Here is a 23,079-nt window from a genome sequence, read left to right as displayed (position 1 = left end):
TCACATTTATTCTCATTGTCATCATACCTTCATTTCTGTAGTTGTACACCCAATGCCTATAGAGTATAGGCAGGTAACTAAAATAAATAAATCCAGATGGGTACAAAAATAAGTGATGAGGATTGTGGAGAGCAAATTTCCCTTCCAAACTTGGCAGGTACCAATTACTTGATATTCATAGCTAATAAAATAGTATCAGATTCCATTCTGTCTCCAGAAAAACTAAAATTCAGGTTTTTGTTGTTGTTGTTGTTTGTTTGTTTGTTTGTTTGTTTTTTAATGTAGTAGTTCTCAGTAGAAGAAAAAAATGAAAAAGGAGTTCACAACTTACCATTGGGATGATCTTGGTCACATACAGAATGATCTGTTACTTCATCGTCTTTTGTAATACTATCGTCCTTTGCAGAATCTGACATGACAAACAAGCAAAACCTCTAGTCAGCATTTTTTAAGTTTATTATTTGTTTTGAGAGACAGAGCATCTGGGGGAGGGACAGAGAGAGAGGAGAGAGAAAGAATCCCAAGTAGGCTCCGCACTGCCAGTGCAGAGCCCGATGCAAGGCTCGGACCCACAAAGCCACAAGATCATGACCTGAGCCGAAACCAAGAGTCAGATGCTTAACCGACTGAGCCACCCCTAGTTAGCATTTTTAACTAGGAAGTAGGGCAGCTTCCAGCACTGACATGATAGCTCTATCTTTGGGGAATGTAATTTATTATTTTTAAAAAATATCATTAAAATACCTAAATATTTTCATTGATAAATAAGCTGTTCCTAAAGTACTGTGTAAGATGTTTGTACGAAGTTTACAAAAGTAAAGATGGTAGAAATTTGATTGGGTCATCTTTTTGCAACAAAGAAGAAAATATAAGCAGGCTTTACATATTAGTGAAAGTCTTTGGAGAATTGTGCAAAAGGATATGAAAGGAAGGCAAAGTAGAGGAGATTAAAGGAACATCAGTTTTAATGTTCTTAATGCTTCCATTACTGCAATTGTTCATGTATGGGAGCCTTGAGTCCCTGAAAAAGCCAGATGCAGACCTTTGAAATCCAGTTGTAATTAAGTTCATCTTCCTGAGGAACCCTACCAGTAGAACAATAGCAAAGGGGAATGCAAACCTTCTGTTCTGGGCAATTTCATCCTCTCCCTCGAATAGCACATTTAAATGTGAAATCAGCATAAGTTCTTCTTTTGTTATATGATACACTTACAGGAAATAACATGGCCAACTAGATTTCAGTGACTATGGACTCTTACAAGACTACACAGGATTCCTTGTTGGATATTTGAGGCCTCCTTGTAGGCTCTTTAGAAAGCCATTGGAAACAGCATGTCGGTGGGTTAGTGGCAAGACAGAAATGGGTCTTTCATTCATTCCAAAAATATTTATTAAGGGCCAATTCTACACCAGGCACTTCTTGAAGCTGGGGCGTCAATTGTAACTGACTCTGCACTCCTAGAGGTCATAATCTAGGGCGTATTTTCATGCAGCTAAAAGGGTGGTAATCTATAGATATCTAAAAGCCATGAGCTAATCTTCCATGAATATGGCCATGGAGAAAACTGGGGATGGCCGACTGACACTTCTATTACAAATGGGTTCTCTACTAAGTTCACATTGCTCCACTGAGTTGCAACTCTGAATAGAGCGGAATTCAGATGGAGTCTCAAATAAATCATTTTTCCTTTGTTTCCTTATTCTTTTTCCCTCTCTCCCTCCCCCACTTGGAGATAGTTTTAAACAATATGGTTTAGAATATTATGAGAAAGTTTGTTTCTTGAACCTGCCACAAGCAACATTTGATGGACAAGTGAGAAACCTGGGTAGTTAACATATGATTCAAATTTAATAACCAGTGAAGCAAGTATACACCCAAAGTGTATGATTTTAATTAACTGCAAATAATTCCCCCAAGGCAAATGTTTAATTATCTGCACAGCTTCTTATTTCTTTTTGAGACTGACAGTAAGTTTCAAAGTCCAAATTTGGAAGCAAAAGTGAACATAGACACATTTTCCAAACAGTTTTCTCACTCAAGTAAAAAATTTTTAAACCAGTTCCCATTAAAACATGCCTTTTTAATTTTGGCTCTAACATGTGGATTAAAAGCAAATCCTTGAATACTTTCTTCCACATTAACACTGAAAGTGGACAATGATTTTAAAAAGGTGATATATGAATCAGGCTAAATTTTAATTTTGAAAATTTTATTTGTTTATAGAAAATGGCATCATTTGATATTGTAGTCTTGGGCAATACTCATTTCCCTCAACATTAATGTTTTAAGATGATCCAAGATTTTGCATGTGTTTAAAATATATTTATTTACAATCCACAATAATTCATTATACTTTATAATTTACATAAACATTATGTTTCACGCACCAAATATTATATAAGAAATGTCTTTTAAAAAGTGATTTACATTGAGTTTATTGGTTTAATTATTCACATATGATGGGTGATAGTATTTGAAAAATCAATCTCTAGACTATCACTAAAATCTATGTCTCTAGCAAATTAATTGAACTTTCAGTTTCAATTTCCTTGGAGAGTTCTTTTAATATTGCTAAGGTAGGTGTCTTCTGATATTATGTCCTCTAATCTATATGTAACGTATTTCATTGAATCCAAGACGGCATCAATTGTTATTTTCACCATTATATAGGATTAGAAAAAAAATGCTACCAAATGGAGTATAAATAACACACTATTAATTTAAGAATGTGTTCTAGTTTTAGAAATAAAATATATAAAACACTATGTATATTGTAGAACTATATTCTGTGTGTACACAAATACATGTCTTTATGTGATGGCAGGGATTTCCTATCAACACGACCCATCGCCGAACCCACAAGTTAATATTGCTTCGTATTTTAAATGGTTGCACCTCCACATACAACAATAAAGCTAAATGAAAGCGGTAAGACCATGACCGCATCCACACATGACCACGTGGTTATGAAAGACTGTTTCCATTGCTGTTTCTCTTTCCAAAGGGCTATTTGAATTCCTAGTCACATGAACCTTGGCAAGATTGGATGTTGAATGTTTTAAATCATAGATCCTATTGTATTATACTTAGTTGGGGGTTTGAAATGACAGTGGAGCTTTTGTGTCTAGGGGGTGATGAAAGTTGCACTGTGTATGTATCAAATATTATTCATAACGAGAAAGTAAGAAAATATATCTAGTATAGATGGTCACTAAAAGAGTGTATTATTTCTATGTGAAAAATGTAGTGGTATATACTAAATTCTTGCAGTACCTTGGATTCATCTTATTTTATTCTAAAAATTATCATGTGGTAATGTTCAAAAAATGTAAAGGGGTTATCACCTAATTCTGAGATTCAGTCAATGCTACTTTAATAGCAGAGAACTGGAATTAAATTTATATGTAGATTCTGACTTTCAAAATCTTTAAGGTCAATGTTCTATTAGAAAATTTTTTCAAATGCAAATATTAAGTTGAATATTCAAGCCAAAGTTCTGAAGATAGATTCTCTTCTAAGATTAACAAGAATAAAAAGATATACTTTCATAAATTAAAACAAAATCTCCTCATTTAAGAAGTTGAAAAGGTTTAAAAGAATATTTAAAATAGATTAAAATTATAAAAAAACCCATAAAACAAATTCTAAACAGTAGGCCATTTTTAATGCAGTCAATTACACATATCTATATGGCATAGTATGTGGATAGATTGAAGATGTGATGGTAAATGATCAAACTATTGAATTTTCAATACACATATCTAAACCATAAATAAAAATAGGTACTATCACTTTTGAAAATGTCCCCTTAACAACAAAAGTTCTTAACCTTAGTTAAGAACTTAGTTCTTAACCCTTGAATATACTCTAGGGGTCCACAAACCTTTTTGAATTGATATGTAAAATGTATACATATATCGTTACTCATTTCTCTAGAAATAGATTGCTTCCGTCATATTCTCATATGTCAGCAAGGTTAAAAATAACTATAGAAATTTACACCTTAATGCTAGTGACACTGCTATTTTACAAAAGATTTTTAAGATTATAATTGAGAATTATCCACAGAACTTGATGCCCGCTTCATGAATTTATAAGTGATGTCTCTTTTTGAATTCTTTTTTTTTTTAATTTTTTTTTCAACGTTTATTTATTTTTGGGACAGAGAGAGACAAAGCATGAACGGGGGAGGGGCAGAGAGAGAGGGAGACACAGAATCCGAAACAGGCTCCAGGCTCCCAGCCGTCAGCCCAGAGCCTGACGCGGGGCTCGAACTCACGGACCGCGAGATCGTGACCTGGCTGAAGTCGGACGCTTAACCGACTGCGCCACCCAGGCGCCCCTCTTTTTGAATTCTTAAGGTAGATTTGACTTGAGGAAATAGCTAACAACATACACAGATGTGTTTAATAAATGAAGTGGGCAATCCAGCTGGTAAACAACATTTTGCATCAAATATAGAAATGACTATAAAGTACAAAATGGAATGGTGATTAACAGTCTTTGAAAACATTTTCAAGTCAGGAGATGTGCAAAAATCCATCTAGTAAAAAAGGTAATCCCGGCCTACTATTTTGAATTGCAGCAAGAGGTCATGTTGGTGCAGAAGTTCCAAGGAGTCTGAACAAAATACATGCTATTTACAAACACCTATGCCTGATCTATTTGCTTTGTAGCATGGACACATTCATACATGAGTTTCCTACCTTGATGCAAAAGTTGCCCAGAAACACAGTTACCTGGATTTCCTCTGATTCTTGTCAACTGTTTCGATTACAAGAAGCAAAACATTTATCCTGGCCTGCTCATTTGAATCGCTGGTTTATTATGTGAAGCAATTAGAATGAAGTAGTTTTTCCTCCATCTGAACGGTGTGTTTATCCACAATAAACTAGAGTCTTCACAGCCATTATGGTCTCACTGAAGCTTTGCAGTGACTATTCTTCTATATAGGAAAAATATATCCTGCAATACATTTCCAGAGTATTCCGATGGCAATGACCTAAACTGTAGTTGGTCTCAGTGCAGCTGGATATACAAGGCTGCTCTATATTTACCTGAAAAGTAACTGGGTCCGTAGGACAGGCCGTTGCCCTGAGCACTGGGAGGCCATTTGAGCTAGGATCGGTCATTTGTCTTCATTATGCAATCATTAACCCCCATTAAAAGGGGCCAATCATTCCCAGAGTTATGGAATCCGGGTACTAACAGTCTCTGAGGCACAGCTGAGAAAACTACCATCATGTACCACTAACTTTGCTTCTATTAGAAACCACATGCCAAATTCCAAACAGTAACTTGTGTAAACCAGCTGATACCTACACTGGAGGTGGTATTTTTCTGCGGTTGTTATTGAAAATATAAGCCAGTAAGAGGATCAATCGTGACAGATGGACACTGGCTTGGGGTTGTGATTCTGGATTTACAACAACATGCTTCCTAACTCTAGGAAAACCCATTCACCTTACATAATCTTGGTTTCTGCACATAGGAACTGAGGGTGCTGAACCGCTCTCTCTAAATTCCTTACATTGCTAATCTGCTGATGTATCCAAATGATCTCTTTGTTCTGACAAAGCCTCTGTAACTGTTCAGGCTTCCCTCATTATCTGCCTACCTGAGTTGGGCTGTTCTCACTGTGAGATTTATATTATTTATAAAATAAAGGTTAATGGTGGGGGAAAGGAGTGCCATGTGACATCAGTGCCACACTGGCCATTGTTAACTCTGTGACTCGACGAAGGATCATCACAATGTCTAATAGAACAGCTGGATATGAAGCCAGGCTGGACTATGATGGAAAAAGAAATGCTTAATTACCCTTTTCCATCAAGTTAATTTTTCCCCCTTGGCAATGTAAACAAAGGCAAATCTGCTCTTGTTTCCAGTTGTCTGTGACCTGCTATCCTTGACCTCCATCCTTCAGATTCCTTTCTGATCTTGCCTCCCTCTATCTCTCTATGCCTTGCTTAGCAGGATTTCTTGATATCCTTTTCTTTTTTTAAAGGATTAAAAAAAAAAAAAAATCTGACCAGGCCACAGGCATGAAAAGTAGCTATGGTTCTGGGTGTAAATTGACTTGGAATTCTATTAATAGGTTGATCTATAAATCAGGGAGTGTTTTATTTATACTTCTTAATTCAATCTGATAATGAAAAGTCTTTGAGAGAACATTCCCTGTAGGAGAAATGATGAGGGCTTTTTGGGTCCTAACTCTGAGCATAGTCACAGCCTGGCAGCTGGCCACCACTTCTCAGTTACTTTATTTCATGGAGAAGTTGAGGCAGTAGCGACAGTCTATCTCCAGATTCATAAATGCTTCAACCTTTGGATTCAGGTTGTTTTCAGCCAGATACTTGGGTAGTGTGGCTGGGATGCAAGGACCCCACGCTGCTGAGAGCCAGACATTTTTTCCTACATTCCTAATGGACTGAGTCAAAACTCACCTCGTTGGAGCACAGCTTGTCTTTTTCCCCAAGTGACGTAAAGACACATGTTTGGAGACATTTGGACTTTTTGTGGGAGTTACTAATTTTCTGTGAACTTCAAAGACCTGGATGATTTCTCCTTAGCACCTATTTATTCCTCACATCTCAAAGGATCCACAAGCCTATCCAAATGAAAATGGTTGCATGTCCTCACTTTTTTCAGTTTTTTTTTTTTCAATGTCCTTCTGTGCTACTGAATACAATTCTATAATATGAAGAGCTGCCGAGTGGCTCACTTTGTGGATCTACCACAAGCTATTTTACTACTACTTCTATTCTTGGACAATAGGGTTGCATCCAATTTTCTGCCATTATAAATAATCCTATGATATTGTGATATTGGATGCCCCAAAGCTGGATTCACTCTACTGTTCTTTCTCTTACCTCTTCCAGCCCATTTCTATCTCTGTGGTCTAGATAGTTTAGATCTCTCTATACCTAAGCCTTATAATCGACCATGCTCCACCAATATCCTATTGATATACTCGTGAGATCACAGCAGATGGTTCCAGGAGATGGGCTCCTTTCTGAGAATCTGAGTGAGGGCATTCTTTCCTTGGATGAACCAGAAGTACCCAGCAGCTAATGCCCAACTGGAGACTCCCTAAAGGCTTTAGGAGATTAAACCTGTTTCCTCACCTCTCTGGGGGACAATTTTGAATATACTCTACACTTCTTAGAGAAATAGAGCCCCAGTTCCCCTCAGCATTAACCTGCTCTCTAATGTACGCTCTTTTGTCTATCTTCCTCTCCCTGACCTACTTCCTTATGCCTTACCCATGCTTCCTGGGACCACCTCTCAAATAAACCCTTTGCCACCATATCCTTGTCTCAGAGTTTTGCTTTTGGAGAACCCAAACTAAGATAGCCAAGATATTCACTATCAGTCTCTTGGAAGAGATTTACTGAAAGAGAAGGGAGGAGCCACAAGCCTTGGATGAGGTGGAACAAAGAATGATAATGAGCAACTTGGTGACTTTAGAAGAGTAGGAAGAAGGAAAGAAGGTAGGAAGTCTTAGACGCTCCTTGAGTGGACAACTCTTTGAGGAGTTCCCTGAGTCTCTAGACGAACTGCCTGAGCTGCCGTTGCCTCCAGATGATCCAGTTCTTGGGGATGATGAAATGGTTTCTTCGAAGACTCACTGACTTTCCTACCAATTGAAGTAACCTCAGTATATGTCGCTTCTGCATAGCTTGTGTGAGTTTGACTTTACTTCCTTTGTAGTGTTTGTGAGTTAATTATCTAATCTTAATGTGTATGTGTGTACTTCACACATTTCTAAAGTGCCTTTTACAAATGTTACTTTTAGAAGTATAGTGTTCTTTTAGATCTATTTTTTAAAACACTCACTGTTTTAGGTGTTTCAAATGTACAGCACTCTCATGAACCTTGTACACAGATTGAAAAATACTGAACCAAGAAACTTAGAGAAAGTTAAAGAGGGGAACAGCCTGGTCATGCAGAATAAAACAAGTTCAGTAAATTTCATTTCCAGATATGACCCTGGTGGGGGAAAAATCAGGTGACATCTGGTATTACAGGAAATGGGGTGTATAGAGGCATTTGTATGATGAAGGCAATGTTTTGCCTCATAAACTGAGAAAAATGTGTTAAAACAAAATACTGCAAAATGTGATTTTATGAGGACCTTGGGAAGTATACTAAGGATTAACTCAAAGTATTTTTTTTAATTTCTAGGAAGAAATAATAAGGTAATGTATTTTAATCCACTAGTATTTTACACTAAATTTAACTGTGAGTTCTAGAAATTATTATAATTGTTTTTTTCTAATGTAATGGCTGACTATATTAGTCTGCTTGGGCTGCCATAACAAAATACCACGGACTGAGTGGCTTAAACAACAGATTTTTTTTTTTTTCATAGCTCTGGAAGCTAGAAGTCCAAGATCAAGGTACTGGCTCATTTAGTTTCAGGTGGTGGTGCTCTTCCCGGTTTGCAGAAGGCTGCCTTCTTGCTGTGTCCTCACACAAATCAGTGTGTATGCAGAAGGAAAGACAGAAATTGAGATCTCTCCTTCTCTTCTTAATAAGGCCACTGCTCCCATCAGGACCTACTCTAAAGCTAATTACCTCCCAAAGACCCTACCTCCCAATACCATCACAGTAGGGGCTCTGGCTCAACATATGACATTTGTGTTTGGGGAGCATGCAAACATCCTGACATGTACATTTCGGAACATGTAGGTTTGGATGATTTATTTAACTTTTGAATGTTGGCCATTCAAGTTGGTATCCCTGACGCACAGCAGAACAAAGTCTCAACATGGAGGTGGAGATGGAATTTTCCCTAAATGTGTGGTTCCCTTTCCCCATTTCAATTCTCTCAAATTAATTTTCATTGATCCTTAAACTGCATCAGTCACTGTTTGGGTGAAAAAGTAGCAATGAGGGAATCTGGGGTGATATCCAGAACAATAACTGGCATTCCTGTCAGCTAATCAGAATGGACATGTCCACGGGGGCAGGGTTCTGGAGCTTGCTGCCTTGTCTGGGATGACAGGATGGTAGTGAAAATTACTTGCAAAGAGGGGAGTTTAGTCACTGTTTGCCAAACACCATGTAAATATTTTGGCATTTTTCAAGTACTTGCAGCAGTACCAGACTGTACTGGAAGATTATCAGTTCTGTGTATAGTACAGAACTATATTGATAAGTTCCCCAAAAAGATAGTGAGAATAGTTGCATAACCAACAGTCTCTGATGATTTCGCATTGGTGGAAAAAATGAGAAGTGGCTTTACTCTTATAGACCAAAAGACTCTACAATGTAAGGACTGAATAGTTCTCAACCACACATTTGTGATGTCATCTTATTTTGTGGCCCTACCTAATAAAGCACCACAGCAAATAGAATCATTGCAAACTTTAAAATAAAACCAAAACCAGCAGAAGGCAGGAAATAATAAAGACTAGAGCAGAAATTAATGCTATCGAAACCAAAAAAAAAAAAAACCCCAAAAAACAGTAGAACAGATCAATGAAACCAGAAGCTGGTTCTTTGAAAGAATTCACAGAATTGATAAACCACTAGCCAGTTTGATTAAGAAGAAAAAGGAAAGGACCCAAATAAATAAAATCAAGAATGAAAGAGGAGAGATCACGAGCAACATAACAGAAATAAAAACAATAATAAGAGAATATTATGAGCAATTATATGCCAATAAAATGGGTAATCTGGAAGATATGGACAAATTCCTAGAAACATATACACTACCAAAAGTGAAACAGGAATAAATAGAAAATTTTAACAGACCCATAACCAGTAAGGAAATCGATTAGTAATCAAAAATCTGCCAAAAAAACAAGAGTCCAGGGCCAGATGGCTTTCCAGGGGAATTCTACCAAACATTTAAGGAAGAGCTAACACCTATTCTCTAGAAACTGTTCCAAAAAATAGAAATGGAAGGGAAACTTCCAAACTCTTTCTATGAAGCCAGCATTACCTTAATTCCAAAACCAGACAGAGACCCCACTAAAAAGGAGAACTATAGACCAATTTCCCTGATGGACATGGATGTAAAAATCCTCAACAAGATATTAGTCAACCAGATCCAACAATACATTAAAAAAAATTATTCACCACAACCAAGTGGGATTTATACCTGGCATGCAGGGCTGGTTCAATATCCACAAAACAATTAACGTGATTCATCACATCAATAAAAGAAAGGACAAGAACCATATGATCCTCTCAATAGATGCAGAGAAAGAATTTGACAAAATACAACATCATTTCTTGATAAAAACCCTCAAGAAAGTAGGGATAGAAGGATCATAGCTTGAGATCATAAAAGCCATATATGAATGACCCAACACTAATATCATCCTCAATGGGGATGATAGCTTTCCCCCTAAGGTCAGGAACAAGACAAAGATGTCCACTCTCACCACTGTTATTCAACATAGTATTGGAAGTCTTAGCCTCTGCAATCAGACAACATAAAGAAATAAAAGGCATCCAAATCGGCCAGCAGGAGGTCAAACTTTCACTCTTCGCAGATGACATGATACTCTATAAGGAAAACCCAAAAGATTCCACCAAAAAACTGCTAGAATTGATTCATGAATTCAGCAAAGTTGCAGTATATAAATTCAATGCACAAAAATCGCTTGTATTCCTATACACGAACAATGAAGTGACAGAAAGAGAAATCAAGGAATGGATCCCATTTACAGTTGCACAAAAAAACATAAAATACCTAGGAATAAATCTAACCAAAGAGGTGAAAAATCTATACGCTGAAAAATATAGAAAGCTTATGAAAGAAATTGAAGAAGACAAAAAAAATGGAAAAAGATTCCATGCTCCTGGATAGGAAGAACAAATATTGTTAAAATGTCAATACTACCCAAAGCAATCTACATATTCCATGCAATCCCTATCAAAGTAACACCAGCATTCTTCACAGAACTACAACAAATAATCCTAAAATTTGGAACCAAAAAAGACCCCGAATAGCCAAAGCTATCTTGAAAAAGAAAACCAAACCAGGAGGCATAACAATCCCAGACTTCAAGCTATACTACAAAGCTGTAATCATCAAAACAGTATTGTACTGGCACAAGAGCAGACACTCAGATCAATGGAACAAAATAGAGAACCCAGAAATGGACCCACAAACGTATGGACAACTAATCTTTGACAAAGCAGGAAAGAATATCCAATGGAATAAAGACAGTCTCTTCAGCAAGTGGTGCTGGGAAAACTGGACAGCGACATGCAGAAGAACAAACCTGGACCACTTTCTTACACCATACACAAAAATAAACTGAAAATGGATGAAAGACCTCAATATAAGGCAGGAAGCTATCAAAATCCTGGAGGAGAAAGCAGGAAAAAACCTCTTTGATCTTGCCCTCACAAATTCTTACTCAACACGTCTCTGGAGGCAAGGGAAACAAAAGCAAAAATGAACTACTGGGACCTCATCAAAATAAAAAGCTTCTGCACAGCGAAGGAAACCATCAGCAAAACTAAAAGGCAGCTGACAGAATGGGAGAAGACATTTGCAAATGACATATCAGATAAAGGGTTAGTATCCAAAATCTATAAAGAACTTATCAAACTCAACACCCAAAAAACCAAATAATCCAGTGAAGAAGTGGGCAAAAGACATGAATACATGAATAGACACTTCTCTAAGGAAGACATCCAGATGGCCAACCGACACATGAAAAAATGCTCAACATCACTCATCATCAGGGAAATACAAATCAAAACCACAATGAGATACCACCTTACACCTGTCAGAATGGCTAACATTAACAACTCAGGCAACAACAGATGTTGGCGAGGATGCAGAGAAAGAGGATCTCTTTTGCATTGTTGGTGGCAATGCAAGCTGGTGCAGCCACTCTGGAAAACAGTATGGAAGTTCCTCAAAAAACTGAAAATAGAACTACCCTACTACCCAGCAATTGCACTACTAGGCATTTATCCACGGGATACAGGTGTGCTGTTTCGAAGGGACACATGCACCCCCATGTTTATAGCAGCACTATCAACAACAGCCAAAGTATGGAAAGAGCCCAAATGTCCATTGATGGATGAATGAATGCAGAAGAGGTGGTATATATATACAATGGAGTATTACTCAGCAATCAAAAAGAATGAAATCTTGCCATTTGCAACTATGTGGATGGAACTGGAGGGTATTATGCTAAGTGAAATTAGTCAGTCATAGAAAGGCAAACACCATATGACTTCACTCATATGAGGACTTTAAGAGACAAAACAGGTGAACATAAGGGAAGGGAAACAAAAATAATATAAAAAAAGGGAGGGGGACAAAACAGAAGAGACTCATAAAATATGGAGAACAAACTGAGGGTTGCTGGAGGGGTTGTGGGAGGGGGGATGGGTTAAATGGGTAAGGGGCACTAAGGAATCTACTCCTGAAATCATTGTTTCACTATATGCTAACTAATTTGGATGAAAATTTAAAAAAATAAAAAAATAAAATTAATAAAAAGAGTTAAAAAATTACTCTTTTAAAAAAAGTTGTGTTAGGATTTTTTAAGAAAAAAAAATACCCTGGAATTCTTAACTTTTCACTGAAGATAAATATACATAAAGAAAAGTGCAAATTTCATGTAGGATACAGCATGACGGATTATCACAAATTGAACACTCTTGTATAACTAGCACCAGCTCAAGAAACAGGACACATCATGTCTTGGCAGCTCTGCTCATCATCCTTTTCAGCCACTACCCTCCCTCTGAAAATCACCACTCTGACTTCCAACAGCATTTATCAGTTGTCCCTGTTTTCAGGCTTTAGATAAATGGAATGGTACACAATGCATGCTCTTCTCTGGTTTCTTTCGCTTGACATTCTGTTGGTGAAATTCATTCATATGGTTCCTAGGGAAAATGAAGTTTAATTGCACTATGAAGGCTGGCCAAGTCAGTGGATCCTGTGGTGAATCTTATTGGAAGAGTAAAAATAATGGTTTTTTCTCTTTGCAAACATCAAACATTCACTGCTTCCCCATACTTTGCCATCAACTTATTATTTCCTAACTACAGTGATTCTTAAGTATTAGTGTGCACTGGGATCTCCTGGAAGGATTTTTAACATGCAGCCTGTGGGGGCCCCTCCCTCCAGAGTGTCTGATGGTGTAGGTCTGGGGTGAGGCCTGAGAGACTGCATTTCTAACAACTTCCTAGGTGATGCTGATTCTGCTGCTCCAGGGACCACTCTTTAAGTACCACTGCTGGAATATATTGAATTTGTTAACCAAAGCCCAATCTGTGTGCATTTCTTTTCTGCATCTAAGTCAACTTGCATTTAGAGTAGGATTTTTTTTTTTTTTTTTTTTTGTAATTAGTATCCTCATATGGATTGCCCACAGATTCTCCATTGAAGGGAGAGCAGCATCTCATTTGCGGTGGGGAAGCACGGTTCTATGAGTGGCTGGATCTGTGTGAACCGTATCAACACATGAAAATGACAGAGCCATTTCAGAGCATCTCCTTTTCAACATTGGATATATTGGATCTTACTGCTAAAAATCTGAAACTCCTTGCAGCTTTACATGTAGCCAGAAAAATAAATCTGCCTAAGTGTTAAGAAAGGCCCAGGTCATATCATTGCTGCTTGTATCGACTCCTGTAAGCAAGAGCTCCTAAGGAATAAAGCTGCAAGACTAAAAGTGATAAAACATCACTACCACATGTTTCTTCTCAAGCTAATTCTACATACTGTCCAATACATTAGCCACTAGCCACATGTGGCCAGTAAGTCCTTGCAATGTGGCAAGTCTGAATGACACATTACATAAGTGCAAAATATGCACCTGACTCTTACAGACTCAGTACAAAAAAAGAATGTAAAATACATCAATATCTTTTATATTGTCTTCATGATGAAATTATTATATTTTGGATATGTTTGTTAAATAAAATATCTTATTAAAACAATTTTCACCTTTTCCTTTTTTCTTCCTTAATGTGGCTATTAGAAAATTTAAAATTATATATGTGGTTCTCATTTGTGTCTCATATTTATCTCTAGGGGACAGTGCTGTTCTAGAGAACGTAGTATAAGCCTGAGTTATACAAACAATTAAAGACGTATTTATTTGAAAGCCAGAGTTATGAAGATGGGAAATTGTAGCTTGCCAAAGGATGGTCCATCAAAAACTAGAAAATCTACTTGGGCTTATAGAAAAACACCTGCAAATGCTAATAGAGATAGCTGGGGAGAAGAGTCTAGTTAGGTATAATCAGAGAGGATGCTCTGAGAAGGAATTAGAGGAAGAAAGAGAATGAAAAATGTATGACAACCACCACACTAAAAAACTATTTATGCCCCAATGATATCTAATAGCTGAAAATTTTTGCTTTATATTTATTTGACCCAAACTTCTTAGCCTGGCATTCAGGGTTCTCCATAATGAGGGCTCAAACTTAGCAACAAATTAAAGAGTGGATGGATGGATCCATCATGAAGCTAAGGGGACCTGTTCATGGCACCTAAAATAGGTGGTCTGATGTCCTACTTCCACCCTTTCGTGGATGCTCTTCTTCTCAATGAGAATAACTTCTTTCCAGTTCATTATTTTTGTGTATCTTTTAGATCCCAGTTCAAATGTCATATTCTTTACCTGCATTTCACAGATAATCCCAGGGCTTCTCCTTCAATATGTTTCAGTGTAATCCTTCCTTGCTGCTTGTCTTGTTTTGTCTGTTTTGTTAGCTGTCTCACATGCTAGCTATGTGGCCTTAGACCACTTAACTTACTGCACTATGCTTTACTTCCCTTGTCTGTAAAGTGGGATAATAACTGAATTTATATCACGATAAGAGTGGAATGAGTGAAAACATGTAAAGTTCTTTGAATAGAATCTGGTGTGTGACAAGGATTAGATAAGTATTAGCTGCTACTATTATTGTTGATGTTCATATTGGCTACGTAACTCACACGTGCACATCTCCTTTTCCTATCTAGATTGTAAATTCCTTAAAGGGCAAGAATCATATTTTCTTCTTTATATCACAAGTCTTACAAAGTTAAAAACCCAGTAAACATCTGTTGATGGCCATAAAAACACCCATGCATTTTAATCGGTGCTTTCTATAGGCCAGATTGTGTACTAATCAGGGATAAAATGATAAACAACATAGACATTGTCCTTTCCTCCATGAAATTTAAGTTATAGTGGAGAGAGATGGACAAAGGGTGAATGTGCAGAAGATAAAGAGGTTTACACAGTTACAGACAGCAATAAGTGTTATGAAGTAATAAACAAGGGGCTGGGATAAAGCTTTAGTGGAGGAGGGTTCCAACTAAAAAGATGATGAGGGAAGGCCATGATGAGCATGAACTACAGCGAGGGGAGAGAAGGTTTTGTGAGGTAAGAATGGAGGGACAAGTAGAGTTTATAAGGTGCACCTTACAGGTTACAGTTAGGTGTTTGTGCTTTACTTTGAGGGAAACATGAAAGTATTACAGGAATTCAAGAAACAGTGGGCTGTAAACTCTTTATTTTGCTTTGTCAAGTAATGGCAGTAGGCCTTAGGAGCTGTCACCTTTTACTTGACTTATGAAATGAGATCATATTCAAGAACAATATATTAATATGGCCATGAGTTTTTGACCTATATAAGGTTAGCTGACTCATCTAGGGTTCAAGCATATGCACTTGACCTTAGACTCATTAAAACCAGCTGTCTGTATAACACGACTATGTGCAATCCAAGGCCAAATATAATAAGATATATGCCAGTAGGAAAACCAATAAGCAAATATATGAACCAGAGTTCCATTTGAGCCTCTATTGTGATACCTGCTCATGTATTAGCTTATATAAAAACCCTGTTGTTCATGACAGATATCGTTTTTCAGGGAACCACTTTAAATATGATTCTGGAATAAGGAAGGATATAAAGAATGAAAACATTATAAAAATTATAGAGGGAGTCTGCTGTGAAACAGCATGCAAAAACTCAAACATATTATCATTTAGACCTAGGCATTACTGACTTTAAAATATAGCAGACAACTTAAAACATAGTATTGTCCTTGAAAACAGAAATGAGGGAAAAAACCCGAGTATTTACCACTCACTTTTTCCCTGTGGAATGAGCTCATATCCCATAAAGGCTTAATAGTGCATGTGTGTGGTTCTTAATACAGAGTAGGCTTATGGGATAAGGAGAGGAAAAAAAAACCCACGGAAATGGGTTTATTTATTTATTTTTTCAAAAAGCCTCAAGTTCAAGTGTATTCTTTTGTCTTCAATGCTTGTGTTGCCCTGGGCTAGTTACTTATCCCGAATCTTGGTTGCCTCGTTTGTAAAATAGGGTAAAATAAAACAAAAATAGTAACGATGATAAGAATTAATAATAATAATAATAATACCACTCATCTCTGGGAGATACTGGGTAGCTGTTGAACAAATCTGTTGCCCTTGTCTTGGTCACATAAGAAGGAAAAACTTGCAGGGATGAGGAATATCTCTCTTGCAGCCAGGTGGGGCCATGCGACTGAGTTCTGGCCAACAGAAAGTGGACAGAAGTGGTACATGCCACTTTTAGGCCTGGCCATAAAAAAACCCCTGCTGTGTAATCCTTTCTCTCTTCTACTTATTTGCCAACTGGATACAAAGACTCAGAACAACTTTGGGGGCCACAGGCTAGAGCTCACAAGCCTCCATCAGCTTGAGTCCTTAATGACACAATGCAACTCAGCCTCCCACTGTGGATTTTATGCACATGAGAAAATAAATTTCTCTCATGTCAGTTTGACATTGGTGTTACAGCAGCTAGTGTTACCTAACTCATAGTCCATCTGAAAGAGTTACTGAAAGAATTAAGTGAGGTTATATTTGGGCACTATATTTTTCTGATTGCCATTATTATTCAAATCTAGCTAGTTAGGATCTGTGTACAAAGCTCTTAGGACACACAATGTCTTTATAAATATGAAAGGATTTTCAAAATAAAGGAAGAAATTAGCAAAGATGATATGGCATGACAAAAGATATTTTGGGAGTGAAAGAGAGGAATATAATTATTATTTTTTACATCTCGGCTCCATTTTTTTTCTCTTGAAAAAACTAGCAGAGAACTTGTGGAAACAATAGTCCAAGCTAGTTTCCCATGGGGTGACAGCTTATGCTCAGGAAGAAGGTTTTTTTTCCTGTTATTATTTTCCTCTCACAAATCATATTATGTGGTCTGATAAGAAGATAAGATCTTTGCAGTTAGAATTGTACTTAAAAATCCAGGGCATATGGTCACCTTATGGACCACAAGCAAATTCCTGGTTTCTTTACATTTGATGAAAAAGGGAGACTGTGGGGTAGGAAGTATGGTTCAAAGAGGGGACCCATTAAGTAGGAGGAGGGGAAAGGCATTAAAGATGGAAGAACTGGTGTTTCACGGAATAAAGCAGGAACAGAGTCTGATGTGTGCTCTTAGCTCAACCTTGGGAGAAGTGCTAGGGAAGGATTTGGGAGGGGCTCTGACCATGGAAAAAGAGCGTTGTCAGAAGAGGAAGGCATATGTGTGCAAAGGTTTGCTTGCGTACCTCCTGCTCATGCAGGTTGGTGTTTACTTTCCTGGTTGTTTATCTTCCTGCAGTTGAAAAGGTGGATTGAGAGAAACCCAGTGCCTGGTGCTGACAGTGGTCTTAAGTCCTTAATTGTCTACTCTGAGGAAGAGGTCAACAGAAATGTGTGTCTTACTACATAGTTAGGATACAGTGATTGAGGGAATATTTAGAATTGATTCTGCTTCAAAATGTGGCTGGCATTGAAAACATTTATGGATGGGTTAGGTAAACTGAAGGAATTGAATGGCTTTTGCAACATGCCTTTTGAAAGACTTAGATGAGTCTGCCAGTATAACAGAAGCACCCTGAATCATAGATCAAGCTAGGAGAAACGTCATCTTGTACAAATTTATTTGGGTCTCAAAACACGTTTGTGTGTACGTGTGTGTGTGCTCATGTGCGTTGTTTTGTGTATGCATATGCGTATGTGACTGCTGCTGTCCCTTCTGCCGGTCTTTCCACTTTAATTTGACATATCTAGTGCAAAATATCAGGGCAAATTTCTAAACGAAATAGGAAGACAAACTTTTCATTAAATGCCAACAGTGCTTGTTAGGAAACTGGTCTTTGTGCCTGATTTAAAAAAAGCCTTTCCAGTCTTCACCACTAGCTAGCCAATTATTCCTTTCTTTCTGTTAAGGAATGCAGCAGTTCTGAGACATTCTCTGTCTTCCTCTGTGACTCTCTCTGTCTCTTACAATAAATATACCCCCCGGGAACAGTGGTGGAAAGAATGGATGACAACAAATATCATCAGGAATGAGGCAGGACAACATATTTCTGCTCATGAAAATATCTATTGTCAAAATCTATGATAGGCTACATCCTTTTCTGTAACTTGGGAGAATGTTTCCCTCAGCAACACTGTACTACCACAAATGTAAGAAAGTCAGACCTCATTTTTTAAAAAGTAATTTTATCATTGCTTATTTTGTATTATAATAGTGACTATGATTTATTGAAATTACAACTTTATGTTCCTTAACTCATTTGGATAGGATGTGGAATTGTTTCTCAAACTGGGTTTTGTAAGATTTAAAATATCCTACATAAACAAGAAAGCAAGAAGCAAAGATTTGTTTAGTAAGATTTGGTCAGTTACCATGGGAAATGCCATCAGTTTCCACCTCACCTGAGCCTCTCGGTGCATGTGAGCAGGTTGAAGGCTCTGAGAAATCTGTAGAAACTGCTCAACTTTGTCTCACCTTGCAGTTTCGAAAATTTTTTGACTGTGGAATTTTTTTTATAAAAAATGCTTATTAACATCCTGATCAATGCTATAAAATTTTAAACATGGGAATATCTGAGCAAGAGCCCCATGATGTTGCTTAGGAATGTGAACTGAATTCTTTTATATAACCTTTCTCTGGTGTCTTTGCTCATTTAGAATATGATCATGTGTCATTCTACATGAATCATTGACAGGACCTCTGTTTTTCAGTGAAGTCATATCTTACGTAGTGGCCAAAGTACATATCTTCAAAATCAACTCTGGAAATCTTTTAAAACTCCTTTAAAGTACAGTATTCAGTTTTTAATTCAAATATTAATGTATATTTCTTTTCACTCCAAATTTTTTTTTCTATACCATGCCATTTATCCTTCTGAAGCTTCCTTGGGAAATGGGTAAGGACATAAAATGAACCCAGAAGATTCAATGTTTACTGCTAAGCTCTGTATTTTTATTGTATGTATTGTATTATACTAGGATATAATTAGGCACAAAATTCTCATGAAATCATACACCAGGCCACTTCATGACCACTGGAAAATATTGCTTTTCTCCATATAATACTAAAACTAAAAATTAGTTTCTGTCACTGAAAATATGTTATCATTGAGTATGAGAGGGGAGCTGTGCCTTGTTTTCTTTTTTTTTTTTTTTTTAGTTTATTTTGTTACTTTCTCTGAGGTACTTTGAGGTATACTTTCAGGTGAGCTCAGTATTTTTTTTAATCTTTAATAAATACAAATTTATTCCAATTATCTAAACTGAAAAAAACAAAAATGAAACAATTCACCCATTTTTCCCACTCACCATCCCCTGCCTTTGGCAACCATTCTGTTCTTTGTATCTGTGAGTTCGGTATACCTTGGAGATATTGTGGGTTCAGTTCCAGACCACTGCAATCAAGTGAATACTGCAATAAAGCAAGTCAAATGAAGCTTTTGGTTTCCCAGTGCATATGAAAGTTATGTTTATACCACACTGTAGTTTATTTAAGTGTGCAATAGCATTATGTCTAAAAAAACAATGTATGTACCTTAATTAAAAAATACTTTATTGCTAAAAAAAAAAAAAAAGCAAAAAAAAAAGCTAATAATCACCTGAGCTTTCAGTGAGTCATAATCTTGTTGTTGGTGAAGGGTCCTGCCTCAATGCCTCAACCCCGGCCAAGGCTGCTGACTGGTCAGGGTGGTGGTGGCTGAAGGCTGATGGTGAAATTTACCACATGTATTGGCTCTTCCTTCCACAAACTATTTCCCTGTCACATATCTCATTTTACACATGGTAGAACTTCTTTCAAAACTGGAGTCAATCCTCTCAACTCTACCTTTTTCAACTAAGTCGATGTGAAATTCTAAATCCTTGTCATTTCAACAATCTTCACAGCATCTTCACTGGGAGTAGATTCCAACTCAAAAAGTGATTCTTTGCTTATCTACAGGAAGTGACTCCTCATCCATTAGAGTTTTCGCATGAGATTGGTGCAATTAGGCACGTCTTTCTGATTCTAGCTCTCTTGTTCTTTCCACCACATCTGTAGTTACCGTTTTCCACTGGGGAGTTCTGAACCCCCTCCGAGTCATCCATGAGGGCTGGGATCACCTTCTCCAGATTTTGGTATGTCGATCTCATAATGTCACACCATCATACCTCATTTTACAGAGGAGGAACTGAGGCACAGCCTAAGAAAGTTACTTAAAGTCACACAGTAGTGGTGAGGTGAATCCAGAAGAGGCTCGTAAAGGCTGCATGACTTACACCACAGAGCGCAAAATTAGGCCTGTGCACCTGAAAATAGATCACAGGGATGCTCGTACTAATTTACACCTATTTGGACTTAAACTTAGGTCCAACATTGTGTATTGGACGAAGGGGTTGCAACCCCACTCAGATAATCTCTATACCCTAATCTGATGATTTTGTTTCCAAGTCTCGCTCACCAGATCTTTAGAAATGTGTCCGAAGAGATCGTATAACTAAACTTACGGTTACAGATCTGTAAGTATGGCCACACTTGATTTGTAAGGAAAAATAATATATTGTATGAAAATGTAATTGTAAAGCAACTGCTGCTTGACTTCCAATTGTCACGTAGGAACATTTTAAACTGTGGTATATGAATATACTTTGAATACCAAGAAGAAGATAAATGGTTTTATCTACTTTTACCTGTTTAAACCAATGTAAAATTTATTTTATCAAAACATTTGAAAAGCTTATTGTAAAATCTTTATCATAAATTAAGCATAAACAACCAACTTCAACCATAGCAAGTAATCTATATACATTAACCATTTAGAAGAAGCCTATTTTGTTTTCTTATAGGGTAGGAATGTCCAACGTGAACAAATAGGGAACAAATAGGGACAGCGAGCAAATAGGGAAGCCTCTGGCTTGAATTTCCCTTTGTGTTTTTGCAGCATGACATTTTAGGGAAACCTCATTTCCGAAATGGGAGAATTCTGAAAGGGAATTCTCTCTATGACAACCATTATAAGTGGCTCATTTTCTACGACAGGCTGTGTATCCAATAGCCAGGACCTACTAGGCACAAGTCACTGTGTTGGGCTTGGTACAGAACGGGAAAATGAAGACTTGGTAGCTGGTTTTAAGATATTTCCATTCTAGTGAGTTAGATGATAAGTCATGTATATAATATTGGTACAAGGCACAGGGTAGTTTTCAAGTTTTACAGACAAATTTACAAGAAACTGTAGAAGAGACAGTCACTATTGTGTAGAAGGATATGCAATGAGGAAGGGAGAAATCAAGAAAGGTAAAAATGTGCATGTCCCTCCCCTGCATTACCTGGTGTGATTATTTTCATGAAAATATGTGCTCAGATATTTGTTGATGGAAAGAAAGAAAGGTGGGAGAGAAGGGGGGTGAGGAGAAGGGGATGTTGGAGTAAGGATCCATGTAAAGGTAAGATATTAGAAATGAATCTTTGAATCTTGAATAAAACAGGTATGAAAGAACAATAGAATGCTGTAGACCGGTGGTTTTGGGGAAATATCACGTATGTGAGTTAGGCTACAGAGCATGGTATATGCAGGGTTTTGTGGAGGCATAGCACTAGACTATACAGAAAGGTCATGAATATTATGCAAAAGGATTTGGACTTCGCATTTGTGGGGTATATAGGAGGTTTCTATGCACACATGTCCTTATAGGCCTAGGTCAGGGTCAAAGTTGCAATGTGTATAAAGTAGGTTGGCTCCACGCTGTTCCCTCTGCTGCCTCAATTTCATGGCCCTACTCACCTAGTATGAGTCTCACCTTTCCCATGCTGTCCTTTGACTACTCTGGACCTCCCTGCATTCTACCCTCCGCTGGTAAGGGATATCTCTTGCTCCAAATACAAGATGTTGGAGGCAGCACGGTGAGATGAAAAAAGCACGGGATTTGGGTTTAGGCAGACCTGGTTTCCAAATTCTGGTTCTCCCTTTTGGTCAACTAGACCAGTTACTTAAATTTTCTGAGCCTCAGTTACCCGCAAAATTGGGATAATAATACTGACCTTTTAAAAGTAATGAGATCTTACTTTACACCCATTGAACTGGCAAATGTTAGAAAGAACAAAAATCACAATTGCCGATGAAAATACCAATTGTTACAGCCTTTTGGGAAAGCAGTTTGGCAGTATCCATTAAAAACACGTACTCCTCAAAGCAGAACTCACACTCTTGGAATCTTTCCCACACAAATAAAAACACTGCTTATAAGGATATATGGGCAAGGACATTTATGTAGCATTGTTTGTATGGTAATAAAGTGGGAAGAAAGTGCTTGCTCATCATAGAAGAATGGCTGAATAAATTATAGTACTTACAAGCTATGGGATATCACGAGTTTAAAAATGGATGAATTAGATCTACACAAAATGACTCAGAGGGATTTTCACAAAGTTTCACTGCCTGTAACAAAACAAGATTCAGAAAACTGTGTAGAATGTGATATGGTATTTATAAAATAGACATGTATATTTAACAATGGATTAAAAACTTTGAGCCTCCTTCTGTGTATCTGGCACTCTTTGACATATCTAAATGGATTGACTCATTTTAATGTTCCATACCCTGTGAGGGAGCTACTATTACCATTCTCAATTTCCCTATGAAGGAACTGAGGTGCAGAGAATAAATGACTTGCCCAAAGTCACACAGGTCATGGTAGGGTTGGAGTCTGGACCTCAGAAGTTAGGATCAGAGGCTAGACTCTTTATTGGTATATTTTACTCACTGAATAATTGGAAGGTGGGAAGTAAGCAAACAACAAAAT

The 23,079-nt window shown here is 37.4% G+C and overlaps 1 protein-coding gene across 1 annotated transcript in view; it reads right to left on the bottom strand.

The window, feature by feature from the left end:
- The window catches only part of MACROD2 (mono-ADP ribosylhydrolase 2), a 2,049,910-nt gene that overhangs the window by 72,668 nt on the left and 1,954,163 nt on the right, over positions 1-23,079 (bottom strand). Inside the window, exon 14 of the mRNA XM_040447744.1 lies at positions 332-409. Within this exon, the coding sequence (XP_040303678.1) occupies positions 332-409 (78 nt within the window). The remainder of the gene's footprint in view (positions 1-331; positions 410-23,079) is intronic.

This window comes from Herpailurus yagouaroundi, unplaced genomic scaffold (genome assembly GCF_014898765.1).
Source record: "Herpailurus yagouaroundi ecotype Mexico unplaced genomic scaffold, PumYag 196, whole genome shotgun sequence".
In the NCBI taxonomy this organism is placed as follows: Eukaryota; Metazoa; Chordata; class Mammalia; order Carnivora; family Felidae; genus Herpailurus; species Herpailurus yagouaroundi.
Note: the sequence above shows the minus strand (reverse complement) of the source record. Positions and strands in the feature narration are given on the sequence as shown.